Source organism: Battus philenor, unplaced genomic scaffold (assembly GCF_028537555.1).
Source record: "Battus philenor isolate CCGP_79_NKW_IND1 unplaced genomic scaffold, ilBatPhil1.0.hap1 SCAF_3, whole genome shotgun sequence".
Classification (NCBI taxonomy): domain Eukaryota; kingdom Metazoa; phylum Arthropoda; class Insecta; order Lepidoptera; family Papilionidae; genus Battus; species Battus philenor.
The window spans coordinates 10,745,616-10,765,625 of record NW_027181693.1 but is presented as its reverse complement, the minus strand read 5'-3'; the positions used below and the strand labels follow the sequence as shown (position 1 = coordinate 10,765,625).

At 33.2% G+C, this 20,010-nt stretch overlaps 2 protein-coding genes across 5 annotated transcripts; one reads left to right on the top strand and one right to left on the bottom strand.

Annotated features, from left to right (window-relative positions):
• Positions 1–488: 488 nt before the first annotated feature.
• LOC137926535 (tumor protein D54) lies at positions 489–13,774 on the bottom strand. Of its 3 annotated transcripts, none has more exons than XM_068770162.1 (6): positions 13,601–13,774; positions 7,025–7,188; positions 5,325–5,428; positions 5,073–5,132; positions 3,014–3,176; positions 489–1,789 (listed from the first exon to the last, which is right to left on the bottom strand). In XM_068770162.1, the coding sequence occupies exons 1-6, from the start codon at positions 13,617–13,619 to the stop codon at positions 1,670–1,672; spliced, it is 630 nt and encodes a 209-aa protein (XP_068626263.1). In that variant the 5' UTR covers positions 13,620–13,774; the 3' UTR covers positions 489–1,669. The 3 variants fall into 3 exon arrangements, with proteins under 3 accessions (XP_068626263.1, XP_068626261.1, XP_068626262.1); XM_068770160.1 differs by lacking the exon at positions 13,601–13,774 and adding an exon at positions 10,707–11,604; XM_068770161.1 differs by lacking the exons at positions 5,073–5,132; positions 13,601–13,774 and adding an exon at positions 10,707–11,602.
• Positions 13,775–14,701: 927 nt separating this feature from the next.
• Rpn13 (regulatory particle non-ATPase 13) lies at positions 14,702–19,702 on the top strand. 2 transcript variants are annotated; one of them, XM_068770239.1, is made up of 6 exons: positions 14,702–14,900; positions 15,034–15,376; positions 16,468–16,682; positions 16,915–17,198; positions 17,989–18,311; positions 19,182–19,702. In XM_068770239.1, exons 2-6 carry the CDS (start codon positions 15,047–15,049, stop codon positions 19,428–19,430), a joined length of 1,401 nt encoding a protein of 466 aa, XP_068626340.1. In that variant the 5' UTR covers positions 14,702–14,900; positions 15,034–15,046; the 3' UTR covers positions 19,431–19,702. The 2 variants fall into 2 exon arrangements, with proteins under 2 accessions (XP_068626340.1, XP_068626341.1); XM_068770240.1 differs by having other exon boundaries at positions 14,703–14,900; positions 17,989–18,275; positions 19,182–19,701.
• The last annotated feature ends 308 nt before the right edge of the window (positions 19,703–20,010 follow it).

Below are 20,010 nucleotides of genomic sequence, written 5' to 3'. Positions count from 1 at the left end.
GTTTGTATTAACAATACAAAATGAAAAAGCATAATTAAGACATAAATTTTATTTATCATTTTCAAAAGATATTTAATGTAAATAGTGGTTTATTCATAAGTAAAGGGAAGCTAAGCATCTTATAAAAATATTCTATACTTCCAAACTGGTCATATTAAATATCAACGAGTTATTGTATCTCAAAAATTCATAATTACGTCTTTAGTCAAGACATCGTTGTGGTACATACATATAAAATTAAATTTGATTACAGGTTTTGATAAAATGCCTTACCACCTGTTTACAAATCCATTGCGAAATAGACACCGTAATAACGACAATAAATGGAATTTGGAATGCAAATTTAAGACATAAAATCGTAGACGAGTATTTCTGGTACATAGCTCACCTACTTCTTTATGCCTTATGTAAATAATGAATTGTCAAACTCTCTGTAATATATATATTTATATATATAGATAGACCTATATATTCTGATTGCAACCTCCTTTTTTTATCTAATTTTAATAAAACGCCATACAAAATGACAATACAATCTTAATGTCCCATTTAATACTTCAAGCTTTTCTAATAATAAATTAAACTTTGTTTTCCTTAATTTTTTTCGTAAATGCGTAACAATGTCATTGAAAATTACACTTAAACATGGTGTCATAATGTGATAGTAAACTATATTTAGAATACATAATTCGTAGCTTACACCACACGCGCATCTACACTGAAGCAATGCTTAAGTACTTAAACTAAGCAGATATTGGGAAAATAACACCCGAAACACAATAATCTCACATTATCAACAATTATTGTGGGGTTTATAAACGCTGGTCCACTATCGTAATGATTCCCTTAAATTGTAAAGGACTTGAAAGTAACATTTGCTAAACGTGACGCAAATTAAAAAAAGTATTAATATAGATTCATTACTAAACATTGCATATGCTAGCAAGTATATATTATTTGTTTGTTCAAATAATTCGTAAATTTAATCAATGACGTGAAATTACCGAGGACGTCGTATAAAGGCGATGTTTGTTTTGAACTATACCCAACTCCTTGTTTACATGATATATTAGTACTATGTACTATACAGTAGTACATGTGACATATGATAAATTTAGGAACATGTTCAACAATTAACAATGAAATGCATATTACAAAAGTATTTATAAAACGATAAACGATTAATTTCTTACTCAAAAAAATTAAAATTTGTGTGGTCAAAATTCAATCTGTGAATACAAATTTTAATTAGAAATAAAAATCATTTTTTCACGTTTACTATGGACTGAACTAAAAATGTCTCTACTATCATCGGTAGATACGCCTGATATGCAGATGTCTAGCACAAACGCTGGCTTTAAAGAACTGCGTATTACTCCCATTTTAATTATTTTTATTGCTATATAGATAAGTATCATATACTGTCGCTACATTTTATAACTCCTAATTAGAAGTAAAAAAATGTAGCAATTCGTGTTAGAACCAAAATATTTGTATAAAAAAATCGTTTATTCTTATTGGTGAACCACGTTATTCAAAAATCATATACTATCGTGTAAAAAAAGAATTGGGTGTAATATAAGCGTTGAATTGAAAACAAATAGGAGTTTAGAACAGTGTAGTTAGCGGAGTGGAGCGGTGTGTGACAGGGCAGGGTGGCGCGGGTGCATTAGGGCAGCGGCTTGTGCTCGGGGATTGTGGGCGAGGTGGCGCCACTGGCCGCGCGGCTCGTGTCGCGTAGCGCCTCGTCGAAGCTCTGCGTAGAGTTAGAGCGGGATGCCACTTTGCCCTGTAATGTAACAAAAACATAGTTATATTTTTTTGAACATTTATGGACCGTACCTTTACTGCTACCCAAGTGGTATTTGTAGATTACGCAGGTTTGAGGCGGCAAGGCACAGAGTGCACCTAGCCGAAGACATCTTTAACTTCTTATGAAGCTTGAGGACTCGGACCGCTACATACTATTTTTTCTATTGGATTAGGAGGCATCTCAACGCTTAGATAGTTTCGGCGAACGCTCTATGAAGTGACTAGGCCTACAGGCCCCCACGAGGGACCTCGGCTTGGGCTGTCATTCGTTATTAATATCCGCTTAGCATTCTGACTTTGGCATACCCGCTGTGCCGCAGCAACAAGACACCACTTTGTGTTACAGCCCTCCCACGAGTCACTTTGAAAGAATGACTAAGAACACCTTTTTTATGGCAAGTGAACCCATCCTCCAGTTTTCATTCGCCATCTACGAGATGTGTAGAATACATAAACCTATTCATTCTATTGATCTCAGACTATTGGTTGATGGAACGAGTCATTCGGTGCCACGGCCTCATTAATACCATGTCGCTTTCGCAGAGAGAAACTATCGTTGGGGGCTCGGCTCATGCGCTGTTTTCCACCAGTACAGCCACTAATGCTCCTGGCAAAGGTCTTGCCTAATTACCTGAAGTTGCATATTTTGATCACATTAGGTAATCCTATATGCTGCTATAACTAAATAGTTACATTGGACAGGAGTCCGATAGGTAGGAACCGGCTAAAACCCTAAAGTCTTTTTTTTTACCACCAAAGTTTCAACAGCAGTGGCCTAGTACATCACCGTCCTAGAGAAAAGCTGCAACTCCCCAGAAATTATTTAAAAAAAAGCAAGCAGAATTAATTCGTGTGTCACCACGGGGTCAGGCACACATGCAGAAGAACACTTGAAATTCGTCGCACCTCCTCCTGCATCCAGGTCTCCAGCTACAGATATATTTTTATGGTTGCAGGTAGGGAATTTACTGAATGTTTAATACAGTATCTGGAGGGAGGACAGGTTGTATGGGGATTCTTGCCCACTAAAATCTCTTCAGTCGCCCTCTGCGCTGTATAAGATCAAGAAGAGACGGGTACGTGTTGTTCACGTTACGCTTATTACCTCGAGGTGCTATTACGATAGTTCGAGACCATGTCGAGCCATCTTCCACCTTACAGTCACTGACACTAATGGAATTTAAGAGAAGGGGGTGCCTACCTTAACATTCTCATAAGCAGAACCGACGCGTTCCTCTATAGAACGAAAGGACTCAGAGTTACGCATCTGCCCCAGCTTGCTGGAGACGCCCGCAGTGATGCCGCCGAGGATGGAGGTCGTCTTCTCCGCAGTAGATTTTATCACAGATTCAGTTTTTTGGTATCTGTTGGTTTAATACATTTTTATCGATTATTTATTTCCACTTTTCAAAAGCGAAAAATCCTTATCAGATCTGATTCATAGTTACCTGTGTTTATCAAAGTGTATCGTCCATGACTATTGTGTATGTACATAATTAATATATAAGTTTGATAACAGCACATAAAGTTGAATTATTTGATTAATTTCACCCTTTGTAAGGCATTTCGTGTTATCATCGCGTGCTTATAGCTTCAAGCAATAGAAATTAAAAAGCCTGTCGCAACATATTTAGTAAATAGTTAAAATGTGAGGTATCAAAATTAACTTTGACAATTGAAAACCTTTTACGATATTACCGTCCAAAATTTATTTTATTGCCACACTTCTTCAAAGAAGCGTTGCTCGATGCACGCTAACCCTTTTCATATTATGCCTAAGTTTTAACATTGTCTTGAATCTAAATTTACGTAAACATCAAAATAAACAAAATCAATCATGTTATACGTACTAAAAATATTATTGTATTCATCTTATAATAATAAAGAACTGTGACAGTGACAAATAGTTTTCAGTTCTAATCATAATATACCCCTCCTCAAATATTGATAACCGGACCTTAACTATGACGTCGGACCACCTAGTACCGCGTCTTCGGGTTTAGTTGTAATAGCTTTCGGTTATCGTTGTGTGTAAAAATTATTGTATATAATAATCCCATCATTATTTAAAGATACTAAATACAAGCTAATACCAACCAAATTATCTATTGCTAAGGATCAGGAAGCTTTTATTACATTTAAATCAATATTAAACAACAAAGGGAATATGGCTGTCGCGACAATTAATACGTGTGAAATTTACATAGCATCTCTATATTTACATTAAAATAAATGGATGAATTATAAATTAATTGTTCTTAATTAATACATAATTATCTACAAGTGTGGTTTTCATAAAAATATGTTCTACAAAAGAATTTAAACCGTATCAGATAGCATTTTGTAAGCATTACATATTTTGATAAGCATTTTGTTAGAATCAAGGGCCCAGGTAATGTTCTGAGCAAAATTTCAACTAGCTATCAATCTAAATAATCAATTTTATACAATTTATTTATCATTGTAGTAACGATCAACCCGGCACGTGGGCCTTTCTAACTGGACAGCGCGCTATTTGGCCTACTTAAACTTGATAACATCGCCGTCGGTTAAATATTTCCATGTTCTATAACTGAATGTTACTTTATCGTAACGTTAAACGTTTCAAGTTCGGTCTGTACTCAAACAGAATTCCCCAAAAACTTTTTGATACACACTTTATCGGGAAAAAAAATTATAAATTAATTACTTATGAGGCCTTTGTTTTGCTACTGACGAATTTACGATTATCATAAAAAATGCAAAATTTTAAAGTACTTATAGATTCTTTAGTGAAGTTAATAATACTTAGGTGAATAAATTTCATATCTATTTATTGCTCATTGGCAAATGATTTAAAATTACCATTATAAAGGTACAATATTATAGAATTGCGAGTATATTTATGAAAAATTAAAACGACATCAAATCATTGGGAAGTCTGAATATTACGTCAGCGTTATGAAAATGCAATACATATTTAATCGATGCCCGACGTCTGGCTTCATAAATTGAGCATCAATAATTGTAAACAAAATTATCATATTTACAAGTTATTACCATACTATTATTTCTTACTATTTCATGTATTAGTGAAGCTTTTATAGGAAGCTCTAAAATCACTTTCTTTTGGGTTAGAACAATTCTTAGCTATATTTCTAGTAGTACCAAAACATTCTAAACTAATTACATTCAAAAGTCGTGTTATTAAAAATTTGTCTTTTAATGATTACGTACAAACTCATGAACATCGAATGAAAACAGACTTGAGCCTTACTTACATTGGTGCTTCGGTCACAGCCTGAGTAAGAGCAGCCACGCGTGTTTCTATCGACTGATAGCTGTTGTGTAACAAACCAAATGAGAATTCAAATGAAACGAACCAAACATATCTCCTGGGAAGCTAAAGCAAGTCATGCAGCAAAGCGTAACTAATGTCCTATAAAGAACTAGGTGTTCTAACCCGCGAGAAATATTATTTCCCATAACTGTAGCTGTGCAGTTATACTATCAATGTGCGATTTACAACTTACACTTGGCTTTCCTTCACGTTTTTCAAGCCTTGATTAACGTCTTCGGTTATTTCCTTCCATACAGTTATGCCAAGTTTTCTTTTCAGCTCCGAGCTCTGACGAATCTAAAAGATAAAGATATTCCTTTAAAATTATAATTCTATTTATTGACGAACATACTACCTAAGCTCTATGAAAAATTTCTCCGAAATTCTCAAAATGACATTTGAATAGAATGAATCTTTGTTATGGCTACCTTTTTTATGGCCTCCGTTATCGAGGGCCTCTCATTTTCTCCTAACTCGTTTAGGGACAGGGAACTTACAATTTTTAATTAATTATTTCACATCCTTCTTTTTATTTCTTTACTCCTCTTTCAGCCTTTTTAAGATCGATCATTCAGTCCCCTAACATACCTCACAAGATCTTATATACTCATCTATTTTTAGTTTCGCAACTTTCATCCTTCAAATCACTTCTCGGATATCATAGGAATTGGGTTTTTCATATTTTTTAATCACAATTTATTTAGTCCTTAAACTATTTTTACTAATTAAATTAGTAGCAGATAGTTGGTCATCACATTTATTTATTTTTTCTAATGTTTTGTTTACCGTTTTCATATTTCCTTATTTTCAATTTTTATGTGTATTGCTTCATTTCGTTTATCCGACCTGATATCTTATTTTTAAGTTTTATTTTTATCAATTGCTACTATTATAACACCTCTGCAATACCTGAGGAAGGTCGATGATCTATCTACTTCATGGTTGCACAGACTTATTAAGACTAGGGACCACTCGGGCTCATTAGCTGATGGCGGGCCTAGAAGTATAGGTAATTAAAGGCAATAAAGAATTGATAATAATTTATTAAAATTATTCTGGAATAGAATTCAATATTTTTCGAATGTATAAGAGTATTATTTTTGCTGTCGGCGGGACACCAGTATTCGACCGGCGGGCCGCGTTCTGTGCATCCATGATCTACTTCATCGCCCATTATCTAAGAGATCTTCCCTAATCTTTTTACCTAAAAGGAGCTCCGAAATCGCACTGGAGTCTTCCGAGTGCGGGATAGTCGGCCACTAGGAGCATCATGGTCTGAATAGGGCTACCTTGTATAATGTCGGCTTTTGACACTGACCTCACTCTAAGCCTCACTGGAAAACTTAGTCACTCATTGAGCCATTGAGCAATAAGGAGATACGTGGACTAACGAAAGTAGTCATCATAGCCGATCGGATTAGCAAATTGGAGTGACAGTAGGTCACATAGCGCGTAGAACAAATGACCGCTGGTGTTTTAAGGTTGTGGAGGAACGTTCGCCTACTAGGTGGACAGATGACTTTAATTGTCGTAGTTCGTTTTCGTTTTTTATCGGTCTTATTAGACATAAATCGAAGTTAAGAGAGGAAGGTGGCGTAGTTCTATGGTCTGACAAAATCCGCACCACTCGCTTTTACAATTTTATACATGTAATGAGTATAGTTATTCATTTTTACTTTTAACATTTTATGTATACGTATACGTTTCCTAAAATAATTATAGAAATAATTTAAATAACTGTTAGAGGTCGTACACGTCGCGGAGAACCGGAATGGATGGAGGGAAAGATTAAGAAAAGATAACTGCATAAGACAGTTCCCAGCATTGACGAAATGATAATGAAACGCCTCTGTCCAGTAGGGAAGGTACGATTGAAATGATAATGATGGATACCTTGCTTTGCAGTACGGTCCGCAAGGTTGCTATCTCGTCTTCTACGCGAGCCAGCTCGCGACTCCACTCGGCGCGTAGCTGTTCCGCTTGCTCCGGAGTGAGACCTGCCAGTTCGTCGGGCGTATGGACGTCACCCCCGCCTGTGCCTGCCATCGCTTCCTCGGCTAATAATACAAACAGAGCTTTAGTATATGCCGTATATAATGCCGGGTCATTTGATTTAGCACATCACAATTATTATTCCTCTATAAACACAATCGGCTTTAACTATTCTTTAGTCATAAATGTTGCTTTAAAGGGCCAAATCCTATCCAAAAATTAATTTCAGAAATAATAAACAAAGTAAATATAATAGGAAAAATAGTGTAATAAATTTGGTTTACTACATATAAAAACTAATTATTGTTTACAATCTGTCTCAGCAGACTTTGTACAGACAGAAGTTGTTGACCTGTAACATATTTGAGAGTGATAATTTTATATAAACAGACTGTAAATTGGTGTAAAAATTGATAATTGAATAAAACATTCACCACCTTAAAGATTTTACACCTATATCAAATTATTATTTATAGATCAGTTAAATCCGATTGTGTTTGTTAAAGATTATTATATAATGATTTTTTATGTTTTTGTCAGCAATGCCTCTTGTAATTTACAATTGGTAAATTAACCCAATCAAATATTTCAGATGCAGAATATGGTATCTAATTGCAATTTTGAAAATTTTCAAATAGGAAGCCTAAGTAGAAAATTTTCGTTTCTTGGCCAACGAAGGCAAGAACATCGGAACACCAACCAGCAATTAAGGGATTTGAAAGAAATGCATTTTACGTTAGGAGAGGACACGATCATAAAAAAAATTAATACCTAAATAGTTACTGGCACTATAAAAAGTGTACGCATATAAACTCATCTTTAAATTTCACGCTCATGACAATAGTCTTTTCCTTTCACTTGCTTACAAAACTGTGGTAAACTCTTTAACGGCTTTTAAAAACTTCTCAACTGTTAACAGTCAGCTTCGCCAGATTTTAAGTCGATGAAAATATCCCAAAAAATTGTTCGATATCAATTAATACGTTTTTAACACGCAATGTCAAACATATCATATTAATATGTAATTAAATAGAAATTAAGGTTGAAAATAATATTATATATAATATGTCTAAAGATCGTCATATTAGCTATACAATCGTCTCTAACAATTATTCAAGTTCGACATATATATGATAGCATTTCCAAAATACATACTTTGTGTTTTATAATTTTGTTTTTATTGTATAACCGTGAAAATGCTACGTTTGCTTATTATAGTGTTATAAAAAAAATTCGCTGTATATAATACAAGAAGACTGGTAATAGATGCAAGTTTTACAAGGATAAACGTAAAGCTCATTCAATCTCAATTTATATATGGTACACTAATTTAAAAATGGGTTCGTTTCAGTAATAACGTAATTAAAATAAATAAAAAAATAGTCTTACATAATCAGCCTGTACAGCAAGATTGCCTTACTGTTATTGTTTTATAAAAATATTATGTTATCGTATTATCTCTAATATCTAAACTTGGTTTAGCCTGTGTATTATATAAAAGAGAGTTCCTGTTTATAGCATATTGCACACTATAATTGTAAACGAAAAGAAAGAATAGCGATCAAACAAGTTAATTGTATGAATTGTCTATATTACTTAGGCATGTGATATGTGCGAATGTGTATATATATATATATATATATATATATATAGGATATAAGAGATATGCACATCAAAATATACCTGGAACGTTAAGGCTTAGATACTTCAAATTTCATACTAATGTTCCTTTCACCGAGTAGAGATCACATAAGAACGGATTTTTCGAAATTTCAACCGCAAGGCGGTTAAGAAGAACGTTTATAAAAAATGTATATTTTCAAACTATAGCTCTTTTACGTATAAACATTTTTTAAATTACTATGAATAAATTTTATATGATATGACAGTATACATATGTATATAATGTTCAATCAATTATTAATTTACACATGCAGGTAGCCGTAAAATATGTCTTTTTCTTAACCTTTTTTCAAGACCTCTTTTGAGGTAGTGAAGCTAGAGGACTCCTATAGTAACAGCTCGTACCACTATACAACTATTTTATCGGATGGATAGACCGCCGAGATTACATTGTTTCTGCGAACGCTCTATGGAATGATTGGCTAAAGGGATCCCACGAGGAGACCGCGTCTTTGCCTGTCTTTCGTCGATCATACCCGTTTAGCATTCTGACACAACGGCGCCCGAGAGAAGGTTTTTTTATGTCATCACAAGTACTGCTTGCCCCTTCACATTTACACCTCTACCGAGAGTACTTAGCCTGAACACCTACAATACCTAAGTCAAAAGACTATCTCGTAAGACTCGACTTGTGTCGTTACTTATATATTTTAATGTCATCTTTAATACGTTAAAAACAGTTTTCTTTATCGACTACAAGGTTCTATGATTCAATTCAATGTACGCACTTATTACTGTGTTTAATTGTAACATTGCTTTGATAAGCATTAAGCTGCGTATAATCCTGATCAACGATTGATTTATTAATAAAACAATAATTCATTAAAAATATTCAAAAATATCGCGTTTTATAGAGGTTACAATAGATTATTGTAATAAGATATTCTTAAAAATTAAAATTTTGTTTGTGATTTAGTCTAACTCTGATACATATTTTGTGGTTTAAAATATACTTTTGGTTTTAAATCGTCGACGTTTGAGCCCAAAGACGCTCTGCAAAGCATAGAGGCCTCCCCCAAAGATATTTATAAGGGATTTACCATAATCGCCGCGTTTGACAGACCGGTTGGCGATCGCAGTGCGGTATTATAGCACGTAAAGGACGCTGTTGCCCATCCTCTGGAAACTTGTTAGTGAGCAGAATCAATTTCACCACATTAACATAATAAATGCACAAAGTGTAAACTATGTACGATAGTATGCACGGGATTCGAACGCGCGTCCTATGGACGCGAGTCTCAGTCCTCTACCGCTTGGTTACTACTGCTCAGCTCTGGTACATCTTTTTTGGATTTTTACTATATTTAAGATTTTTAATTAAGAAACTCATATATAAAATATAAAGTTTTTGGTACTGATAAAAAATATAATCATTATTAAAATAAAGACAAGAAAAACGATTTAAACAACACAAGGAGATAAACATACGCCAGAGACCAAAGTTGTGTTTATAATGATTTAACTAAAATCATATTGGAGACGTATTTAGGCTTTGGATAGTCGTTAGTTACGTGACAAAACGTAATCTAAAACTCATTCATTATTATTTATTAAAAATTTGATTTTGTCATACAAAATCCAGTATATCATGATGTATACGCTAGTCCCATTAGCAGATTAATTTTATCAGATGCGGCGCACTCAAATTGGGACAGTTCAATCCACATATACTAGATATACTGATAATAAAAAGTAAAAATTTTAGTGTTTTTTTTTAATTATGTCATCCTGAAATAAACCGAGTACAGAATCATTAATAATAAGATCGAAGAAATTTGTCATATAAAATACATTATGCGATCTAATGGATAACAAAGGCTATAAATTTTTAAAAAAAACTAGGTATCATAGTAGTAAATCTGAAAAACTGCGGGCGTATATCACTTTCAATTTTACTAACCTCCGGGCGTTATGCCCAGAAACTTTTTGTAATTCGTATGACTTGAAACTTTGGCAAGATACGGTTTTGAGAGGTCTTGAAATGTGACGCGCACTTCTCGGATTTTTTTCCTAAATATTCGCAGTCGCCGACGGCGGTTGTCCATATAGAATTCAGTCTCGATACATAACGCGGATTCGGCGAGGTCGGGTAGAGCGCGCCAGTCGGCCTCGGCCTCCGAATCGCGAGGCCAGCTGGCCAGATCCTCTAACTCATCAAGCTCATCCACTGCCACATCGAAGCTCGGCGTTGAATCGTCATCCGGCGGCACGAAGTAAGGGTCCTCCATGTATTCCAAGCTCGCCGGTTCGGCGCTTCCCTCCCTGATGCTCGCCATTCCACTGTTTATCTTCCTCTCCTAGCACGGGTATCCATCATACTTTCAAGAGAAAAAGTAAAATGGTTCCAAATATAAATCGACAAAAGTTTGTTTGCACACATTGGCAGTCTATATTGTTAATAAGAACATATGAAATTTCAATAAAAAGTTACAATATGTGCAATGATCATGTCACAGTTTAAATTTTCCAATGGTCACAGATAACGAATCACATTTAGCGAATATAAACCATTTGACAGCGTTGACAATATGTCCGTTGTGTCCCCGGCCACGTCGGACGCCGCTAAAACAGCCACTCGCGTCCGTCTCGCGTCGCTGCCCGAGTGCTTGTATTTGCCACTTTCACCGGCAACTGCGCAAGCTACGAACTGGCAATTTTATATTACGATCTTGACCTCCAAACATATTCGTTACTTATTCGCAATAACTAAAATTTAATTCAGCAAAGGGAGCGAGAGCTAAAGGCGATACAGGTATCGGAGCGCCGCACAGAACAAAACAAGTCCGAAACGTGAACTCACCTTGTATTGCCAAAGTTTATTGACAGTGCCGGGGGCAAGTGAGCGGCGGCAGCGCGCTGGACCAACGTGCAAGATAGTTACGTCATTATTCGGTTGTCGAAACATGTTCAAAAAACTGAGATTTCCTAACTATGACTCACCGGTTTGATTCTAAGAAACATGAAAGACGGAGCTCACACAATATAACAACACAAATTCTCGTTTCTTAAATGGTACAGTGTCAAACTGAACACGGAAGATTTTTGAAAGCTGATATTTACGTTTTGTATATGTTGTTATCTAAAAATATATATTACGAGACACTTTAGTCATTTGTCTGTGTATGTGAACACAATAATAATAATATTGTAAATAACAATATGATTTTTGACGCATCTTTTATTCTTTTAATAATTTTTTTTCATTAGCCATAAAATTGTAAAGCTTATATGAAATGGAGTGTTTTATTTAGATGTGTGGACATATATATACTACCATTTTGATATACACATATCACTTTTCAGTAGCTTTCTTTCCTGAAATTGTTTACTAGCAAAAATATTATTAATAATAATTATTTTTGCCATACTTTCCTCCAGCTTAAATAACTAAAAAATTATAGATAATGGTTGAGGTTTTAAAAGGTAATAACAACCATGTGGACACCATTACATTTAAATTTAAAATTGTTCTTATGGGAACATTTGGATTAAGATTATTTAAGAGATATAAATAAATATGAGTGATTTAAACTATATAAAAATCATAAACGGTAAAAGCACTATGCAGATATTACATATTTTAGTGTGTCATAAATACAAGTACTAAAAAATATATTACATAGAATTAACACCCACCTAGGTATTATATAGGTTGATTAGTTATAGATGTATAAGCTTTAAAGTGATGAATGTAAAGCCTGTTTACTGTCAAGTAATGTATGATACAGCATTTCTAAAAATCAATTGTAGTAGTAATAAATATTAAAATGTGTAGTTATTTCAAAATTTGGAGTATTACATATCAAAGTTAATTATAGTTTACATCTGCCTTGCAGAGTTTGTACCTTCAAAAGTTAATGGCCCATTGTATTCCAATAGAAATAAATAATGTATCAAATATCAGAGGGATTACTTTATATAGGTGATTTGAAATAGGTGTAAAGCTTTAAATCTTTTTACAGAGAAATTAGCAATACATTTACCGCTATTAAGATTTATACATCTCTAATCAATCACTCTGTATACAAATATGAAACACATATAATGTTATTGCATTAATATGACACATAACAATCATTCTTTAGAATAACATATATAAAAATATAGACAATACATGGACTTGCAAAACAAAGTGTTAACATAAAATCACTGTTTTTTGCATAAATAGTGACAAATTCAATAATTTAAATCACATTGCTATGTAGAATTGTATATTTTACAATAAAATACAGAACAAAAGATAAGTTCCAAATTTGTTATAAAAACTCACAACAAAAATTAATGAAATTAAAACTGTTACGCGTGTTAATAACTTTAATTTTTATAAAGATTAAAACTGAGCTATTAAAAATTACCCTTGTTTTATGTATTATTATAATTAAATTATTATTCAATGCACTGTTAGCCTAAATGTGTATCAGTGCTGAAATATTTAGTAAGGAGACAAATCTGCTAGATGTAAAACAGTTTAAGTATTATTATGACGTAAATGATATATTTTATGTAAAAACATGATCTTATGTAAAGTTTATCAAAAACAGATCAAATTTTTCCATTACTTAGCTTAGATAGTCTAAATATGTGTAATTTAACAAATTATGTCGTACTATGAGATTGATATACATAATTCGCTAATTATTTTAAAAACTACATTAATCAACTATGTGACGTTTACGAATGTTTATCGACTAAAAACTGCATCCTCAAGATCGATTCAAATACATTTCATAATGTCGTTCTGCAGGTAACTTTAAACAATGCTGAAAATTACTAATAAATAGATTGCATACTGACCTGTTTGAACTCCACTCATTTCGGTTTATCAATGTATATACGTATCAGTCTTTAGATGGTGTACAAAAAATTGTAAAAGTAGGCAAATGAATTTTAAAAAAATCGCAATATCAAGTTCTCTAGACTTATTGTAATACTTCGTTCTTCGCCTTCAGTGCAATGCACTAAGTAATATAATTGTAATACAGTAAAAAAATCTTATTAGACAGATTATAAAACTGTGTTATGATATGTTGCTCGTTTACAAATTGATTAATGATGAATATTATTTTAAACACTGTAAATTTATAAGATGGATACATTGAAAACAGGAAATAAAAATGAAATAATAAAACAATATCGCGAAATCGTTTTTTTTTACAAAACAAATATAGACATATGTATGAACTAATACCAATTACGCTTATTAGTTAAATTTATTTGGAAAACAGGTAAAAAATACTTAAAACATTATATTTACTGAAGATATAATAATTATCTGCCCAGAACTTTCAAAACAGTGACTATTTTATAAAATGTGTTCATATGCAAAATATTGTTTTTGTAGATGTCTTCTGTTCGTGTTTGGTACTATCAATATCTAAAAAAAATCTTTTTTCTACAAAAGGAAATATTTGTGCATGTTACGTCATGTATTACGTTAGTTCATCACAATTTGAAGTGTTATATATTTATTTGAAATTTAATAAGGTTGCAGTACCATTATTGCATACTTTACATCTTTACTTTCTATAAACTTACCGGAATCTTTACTATAATTTTGTTCTTACTAATTAGTGTTTAATTCTTTTTAAAATATAATTGATTGATATATCCTATTCAGATATTTACATTTAAATTCATTAGTCTTTAAGCCTTTATACCGATTATAATTGTTAACCTTTCATTTGTGATAATTAAAGCAATAAAGTTATTTAAGAATATACGTTAAATATTAAAATTTAATTTATGTTATTTATACAGCCAAGAATATTCCAATTTACATTTAAATCAATGATTTTTTTAATTTCCTCTCAACGAAATTAAGCTACGGCAACGATATTTTAGTTACTGGCGAAAAGTTAATCAATATCGCCATTGCTGGCTATTGAAAAAAATTGTTGTAGCGTGACTCGATTTTATTCGGCTGAGTTTATATATTAGCTACACGCTTATATTTTGTTTTTGTTCTCATCGTTATATATATCATCTCTCCGTTACTACCCTGATGAAAATTGAATTTATTTTGACTTTAAAATAAAGCTTGAAGGTTTCAAGTGTAATACATACGTACCTAATTTAATTAAAAATAGACTTTGCCGTAAGTAATAAGAAGAACCTATTTGTTTATAGATAAGACTAATACATAACAATTTTGATTTTACTTAATATAAATTAAAATTCTTTAGGAAATTAATTGCTGCGTCATAACGATGATTGTTGTTTTTTCAAAGATTGCTTCACAACATGTCAGCTACAGCTTTGTTTGGGAATACTTCTGCTCTCGGAGGTAGCTCTGGAGGCAACAAGCACTTGGTGGAATTCCGTGCTGGAAGGATGACTTTGAAAGGGCGCATGGTGCATCCTGATAAAAGGAAGGGTCTCCTGTATGTATACCAAGGAGAGGATTCTTTGATGCATTTCTGCTGGAAAGATCGTACTACCGGAGAGGTGGAAGATGATTTGCTGATTTTTCCTGATGACTGTGAATTTGTTCGAGTTGCTGAATGTACAACCGGTCGAGTCTACGTTTTAAAATTCAAGTCTTTCTCCAAGAAATATTTCTTCTGGATGCAGGTAATATTGTGCTTATTTGTAAGTTGTAACATATTGTAAAAAGATCGTCGTTAAAATAGTTTAAATTGTTTATCAATCATTTAAATATCTGTATAATTTAGGGTAGCATATATACTAAATTATACACATCTTCGTAAACATATCCTTTAAATAGAGGGATGGTGATTGTGTTTAAGTTTTTAATATTTATGTGCAGAACTATCAGCAGCCCAATACTTGGCGTGTTTTTATTTACCATAATAATAATAATACAGAAAACTCCTTTTTTCATATATAAATTGTTGTGAAAAACATTTTAATGTTTCTGAGAACTAAATTATGTGTAGTTCTGTGTCCTGTAGACCACTGTTTAAGAGAATTATAAAGTAATTATGTTTATTGATATGTTAGTAAGATTGACATTTTGATAAAAAGTAATTGTCTAGAAAATGCTTTTATATGTATGTTAGTTGTCAGTATCAAACATAAATCAGTGATCATGTAGTCCAGACCAGGGATGCTGAAACTATTTTGCACAAGACAAAAAGGAACTGAAACCTTAGATCCCTATAGCCCATTTATTTTAAGAATATTCTTAACGTCTAGCTTTTTTCACTAGATATGAATTTTAACCCTTCATAGTTAAGAGAACTTGACATACTGATTAAAATGAAATTAAATAAATAGACATAAAATTCTTTAAATACCAGGCATTTATTGAACAAAAAAATGTAAATTATTAAGTACAATGATCATCATTCCTTCTTACTAAAATATTATACAAATGTGTAACAAGTTAGTACTCTTGTTGTTACCTCTTAGCAATCAATATATTTCTTGAATTTGTAAATAAGAACTTGTAGTAATTAGTATTTTTACTTTATGTACTGCTGAAGCAAGTACAAGTGTATTAATTGTTATTATAAATGTGTTATTAAAAGTTATTTTTTAGACATTGTAGTCCCCGGTTTGTGTTTATATCAACTCCTGAAAAATCAATTTCGAATCTAACAGGTGTATAGCGGTTGACACTAGACTGTCATAGAACATAGAAATTTCAATAAATCCTAAGAAATCATACAAAAACATACCTTTTGTGTTTTGTCTTCCAGGAGCCTAAAACAGAAAAGGATGATGAGTATTGCCGTCGTATTAATGAAGCCTTAAACAACCCTCCAACATCTGGTGGACGTGGTGGAGGTAGCAGTGGTGCACAAGATGGAGAACTCCAAAATTTGTTGAATAACATGTCCCAACAACAACTCATGCAACTTTTTGGAGGCGTTGGCCAAATTGGGGGCCTGTCCTCACTTCTTGGAACTATGGGGTATAACATCTATATATCACTATAATTTAAGTAATTATTTTATTAGATATTGTGAGGGTGATGCCTTGCATCGTGCATTTACCATTTATTGATGATGATTATGTATAATGTACTTTAAATTTTAGATTTTTAACTAAGATGGTGAAGATCTAAGATATTTCACAGAAATTGCTTATTTACCTTTAAAAAAGGAGAAATTTTGGATTAATATGTGAGAATTTTTTGTTGTCAGCAATAATAGCAGCAGTGGGTCAGGCAGCGGTGGTGGCAGTGCACGTGCATCCGGCGGTAGTGGTGCTAGTTCAAGGGGTAGCAGCGCGCCTCGCAATAGCGAATCAACGGCCGTATCCGCTGCACCTGCGACACCTGCAGCTCCGGCAACTCCTGCAACTCCTGCAACTCCTGCAACTCCTGCAACTCCAGCAGCTCCTGCTGCTCCAGCACGTTCTGCACCGCGTCGCGACCTGCCTCCTGCTGCAACACCACCTAACACTGCCAGCGCCACGCAACCACGCAGTAATCTATGTTTTCTGAATTTACAGAATTAATCATAAGATCATAACAAAAATATGTTTTAAAAATTCTCTTAATGAAAGATAAATCAGTACTTCTGAAGAGTAAAAACTCTCCGGAAATACTTATTTATCTTTTCATCATCATTACTGTATCAGCTGATAGGTACCCACTGCCACAAAGAAAGTCACAGCAGGGGCATGAAATTTTAAACCTTTTTACTTCAAACAAATATAAGACTAAAATCACATGATCTGTATGAAACATTGTTTAAGAAATTCATGTTCTAATAGTTATACAGGACCTTTCCATGGAACACAATAATTTAAACATTACATATTGCCTAATGTTTAAAAGATAAATAAATTGGTTCGATTATAATACATTACAGTAAATTAAAAAAAAAAATCTCATTTTGGTAAATTGTCAGCAACATTAGTTCAGCTGTATGACATATTCTAGAGATATCAGATTTAAGTAAATTTGTCTTGTAAATTTAAATTTACATTAATTTGAACTTAAATTCAGGTAGCTTTCATAGGATATTTATTAAATGGTATCTATTTAAAAACTATGAATGCAACACAGGTCTAAAATCAAACTTGACACACTCAACATACTACTTTTTTAACAGAATAACACCCACTTTTGTAAGTGATGTCCCACTACTACTTTTTCCTAGATTAACAAACATTAATAATCAAACAAAGTACCCTCACTTAACCACATAATTTTAATGATTGCTAACACCTATAACTAGGACTATGGCTTCTATTTAGCTATATCTTTACAGGTGGGCAGATCTTCTTGTCTGACCTACAGCGCTACTTTTCGGGGTTGGGTAATGCTCCTCCAGATGCGGCGGGTGCGGAGACAGGAGGAGCTGGGAATAACCGAGTGGAGCTCGGCCCGGCACTCGCTTCTGCAGATGTGGTTGCAACTGCCAGCGAGCCGCGTAACGCTCAGCGCCTCGCGCCGCACCTTCCAGCTGTCGCCCCAGCCCCAGCCCCAACAACCACGCCCGCGCCAGCGCCTGCGGCTTCGACGACCCCCGCTGCCACTGCCCAACCCCACGACGATGTAAGGACCACCCTGCTCTCACCGCAGTTCGCTCAGGTGAACCACCCCTACACTGATAGGCTATGGTGTACCCACTATGCCTGCATCTAATGGGAGATATGTTAATATCATCTTTTTTTCTTTATGGAGTCAGAAAAAATATTCCAGTTAAGTTTTTGTTAGAACTCGGTTTCCTCGGTTAAATGTTTACTAAATGCCTTTGTTTAAGCTAGACTAAACTAATGCTCAAAGACATACATTAATAACGACATGAAACATGTTTAATATTTAATCTGTTAATTATTTTATACGGAGGGGTTCAAATATGTGAAAGGACTTTATTATTTCAATCATGCTTTATGGTCTTCATCAGCTCAGTCGATAAACCCGCACTGCATGGAATAGGCCTTCCTCAAAGGTCGCCGCGATCACCGGTCATGTGCTGCCAGTCAAAATATTTTAATTTTACAATATATTTGCAGTAAATAAAATTTTTACATACAAATTATAAGTTATTATTTGCTTCTAATGTATCGAGAAGTCAACTAATATAATTTGTGATTGTAATATCAAATAAACCAAATAATTTTTTTGGACAAGACACAATAGAACTGTTGTACTGTTGATTGTATCAATCTTATAGATTGTAGTCAACTTTAACATCTACAAAAATATTGATACACTCAGCAATAATTTTCAATAGACTCAACTGCTTTTTTCTTTATGTAAAAAATTAGTCATTTTAATGATTACATGTCTTTAGTGTCATGTTAATAAAAAAACCTAAATATTTTATGACAATTAAAAACAATTGGTGAGGTATTATCATAAAAAGTTACAAGTCATGTAAAATGTTGTAACTTCTATTTCAAAAATTTTGCCTGCCATCTTGCCACTAATGATGTAACAAAATATTTTTTTACACAGGCAGCCAATCAATTTTCTTCTGCATTGACTTCTGGGCAAATGGGACCTGTAATAAGTCAATTTGGACTTCCCCCTGAAGTAGCATCTGCTGCAAATACTGGAGATATGCAGGCATTTTTTAAAGCATTGGAGAGTTCCTCTAATGCATCTGATTCTTCCAAGAGTCATGATGAAGAAAAGAAAAAGGAAAAGATGAAAGAAGATAAGGAAGGGAAAAAAGAAGATGATGCCGGAATGTCATTAGATTAATTCAAAAGTGTATACTTTTGACATATACCTTTTTAAATGAATTGAAAATCTTTTAGTTTGTGTTCTGTGTTTCTGAGTTAACATGTAGCTTTAAATAAAGATATATATAAAGAGTACCACATTATTTTCAAATGTTTAAGTTTTTATGAAGGACTCATTCATATATGCCAATGTTAAATTTAATCGGTAAAAATCTCTTAAATCTCTAAAAATTATGATAATGTAAACATGATAATGTTATAATATTGACTGATGGCATCTTTCTTATGCTTTAGCCAATTTTGGTCTTAATGTTATTTTTTATGTACAATTGATATTTTATGTTTTATGAAACAATAAATATTCAGTTTTCTTATTTCCCCAAGTTAGATATTTTCTGCTTATTATTACATTCAGTGGAAAATTTTAGTTAATGGTGAAAAAGAGAAGCGTAAAGCTTTTTAGTATTTGAAAAGTAAAAATACTGACAATTTAGTTTTTTGTATTATCCAAATCTATTAATTTTATAGCAATAAAGCTGGGTTTCCCCCCTTCTCGATTTTGTGGTAAAGCATTTGAAAAATACAGGGCAACAAAATAT

Bases quoted from the DNA above. Each gene is read 5' to 3' on its own strand.
- Rpn13 (XM_068770239.1), top strand. From the start codon at position 15,047: ATGTCAGCTACAGCTTTGTTTGGGAATACTTCTGCTCTCGGAGGTAGC. The intron at 17,199-17,988 runs GTAATCTATGTT...ATATCTTTACAG, and splicing joins CAGCGCCACGCAACCACGCA to GTGGGCAGATCTTCTTGTCT. The intron at 18,312-19,181 runs GTGAACCACCCC...TTTTTTACACAG, and splicing joins TCTCACCGCAGTTCGCTCAG to GCAGCCAATCAATTTTCTTC.
- LOC137926535 (XM_068770160.1), bottom strand. From the start codon at position 11,082: ATGGCGAGCATCAGGGAGGGAAGCGCCGAACCGGCGAGCTTGGAATAC. The intron at 7,189-10,706 runs GTTAGTAAAATT...TTGTATTATTAG, and splicing joins TCTGGGCATAACGCCCGGAG to CCGAGGAAGCGATGGCAGGC. The intron at 5,429-7,024 runs GTATCCATCATT...TTTATCTTTTAG, and splicing joins GGACCGTACTGCAAAGCAAG to ATTCGTCAGAGCTCGGAGCT.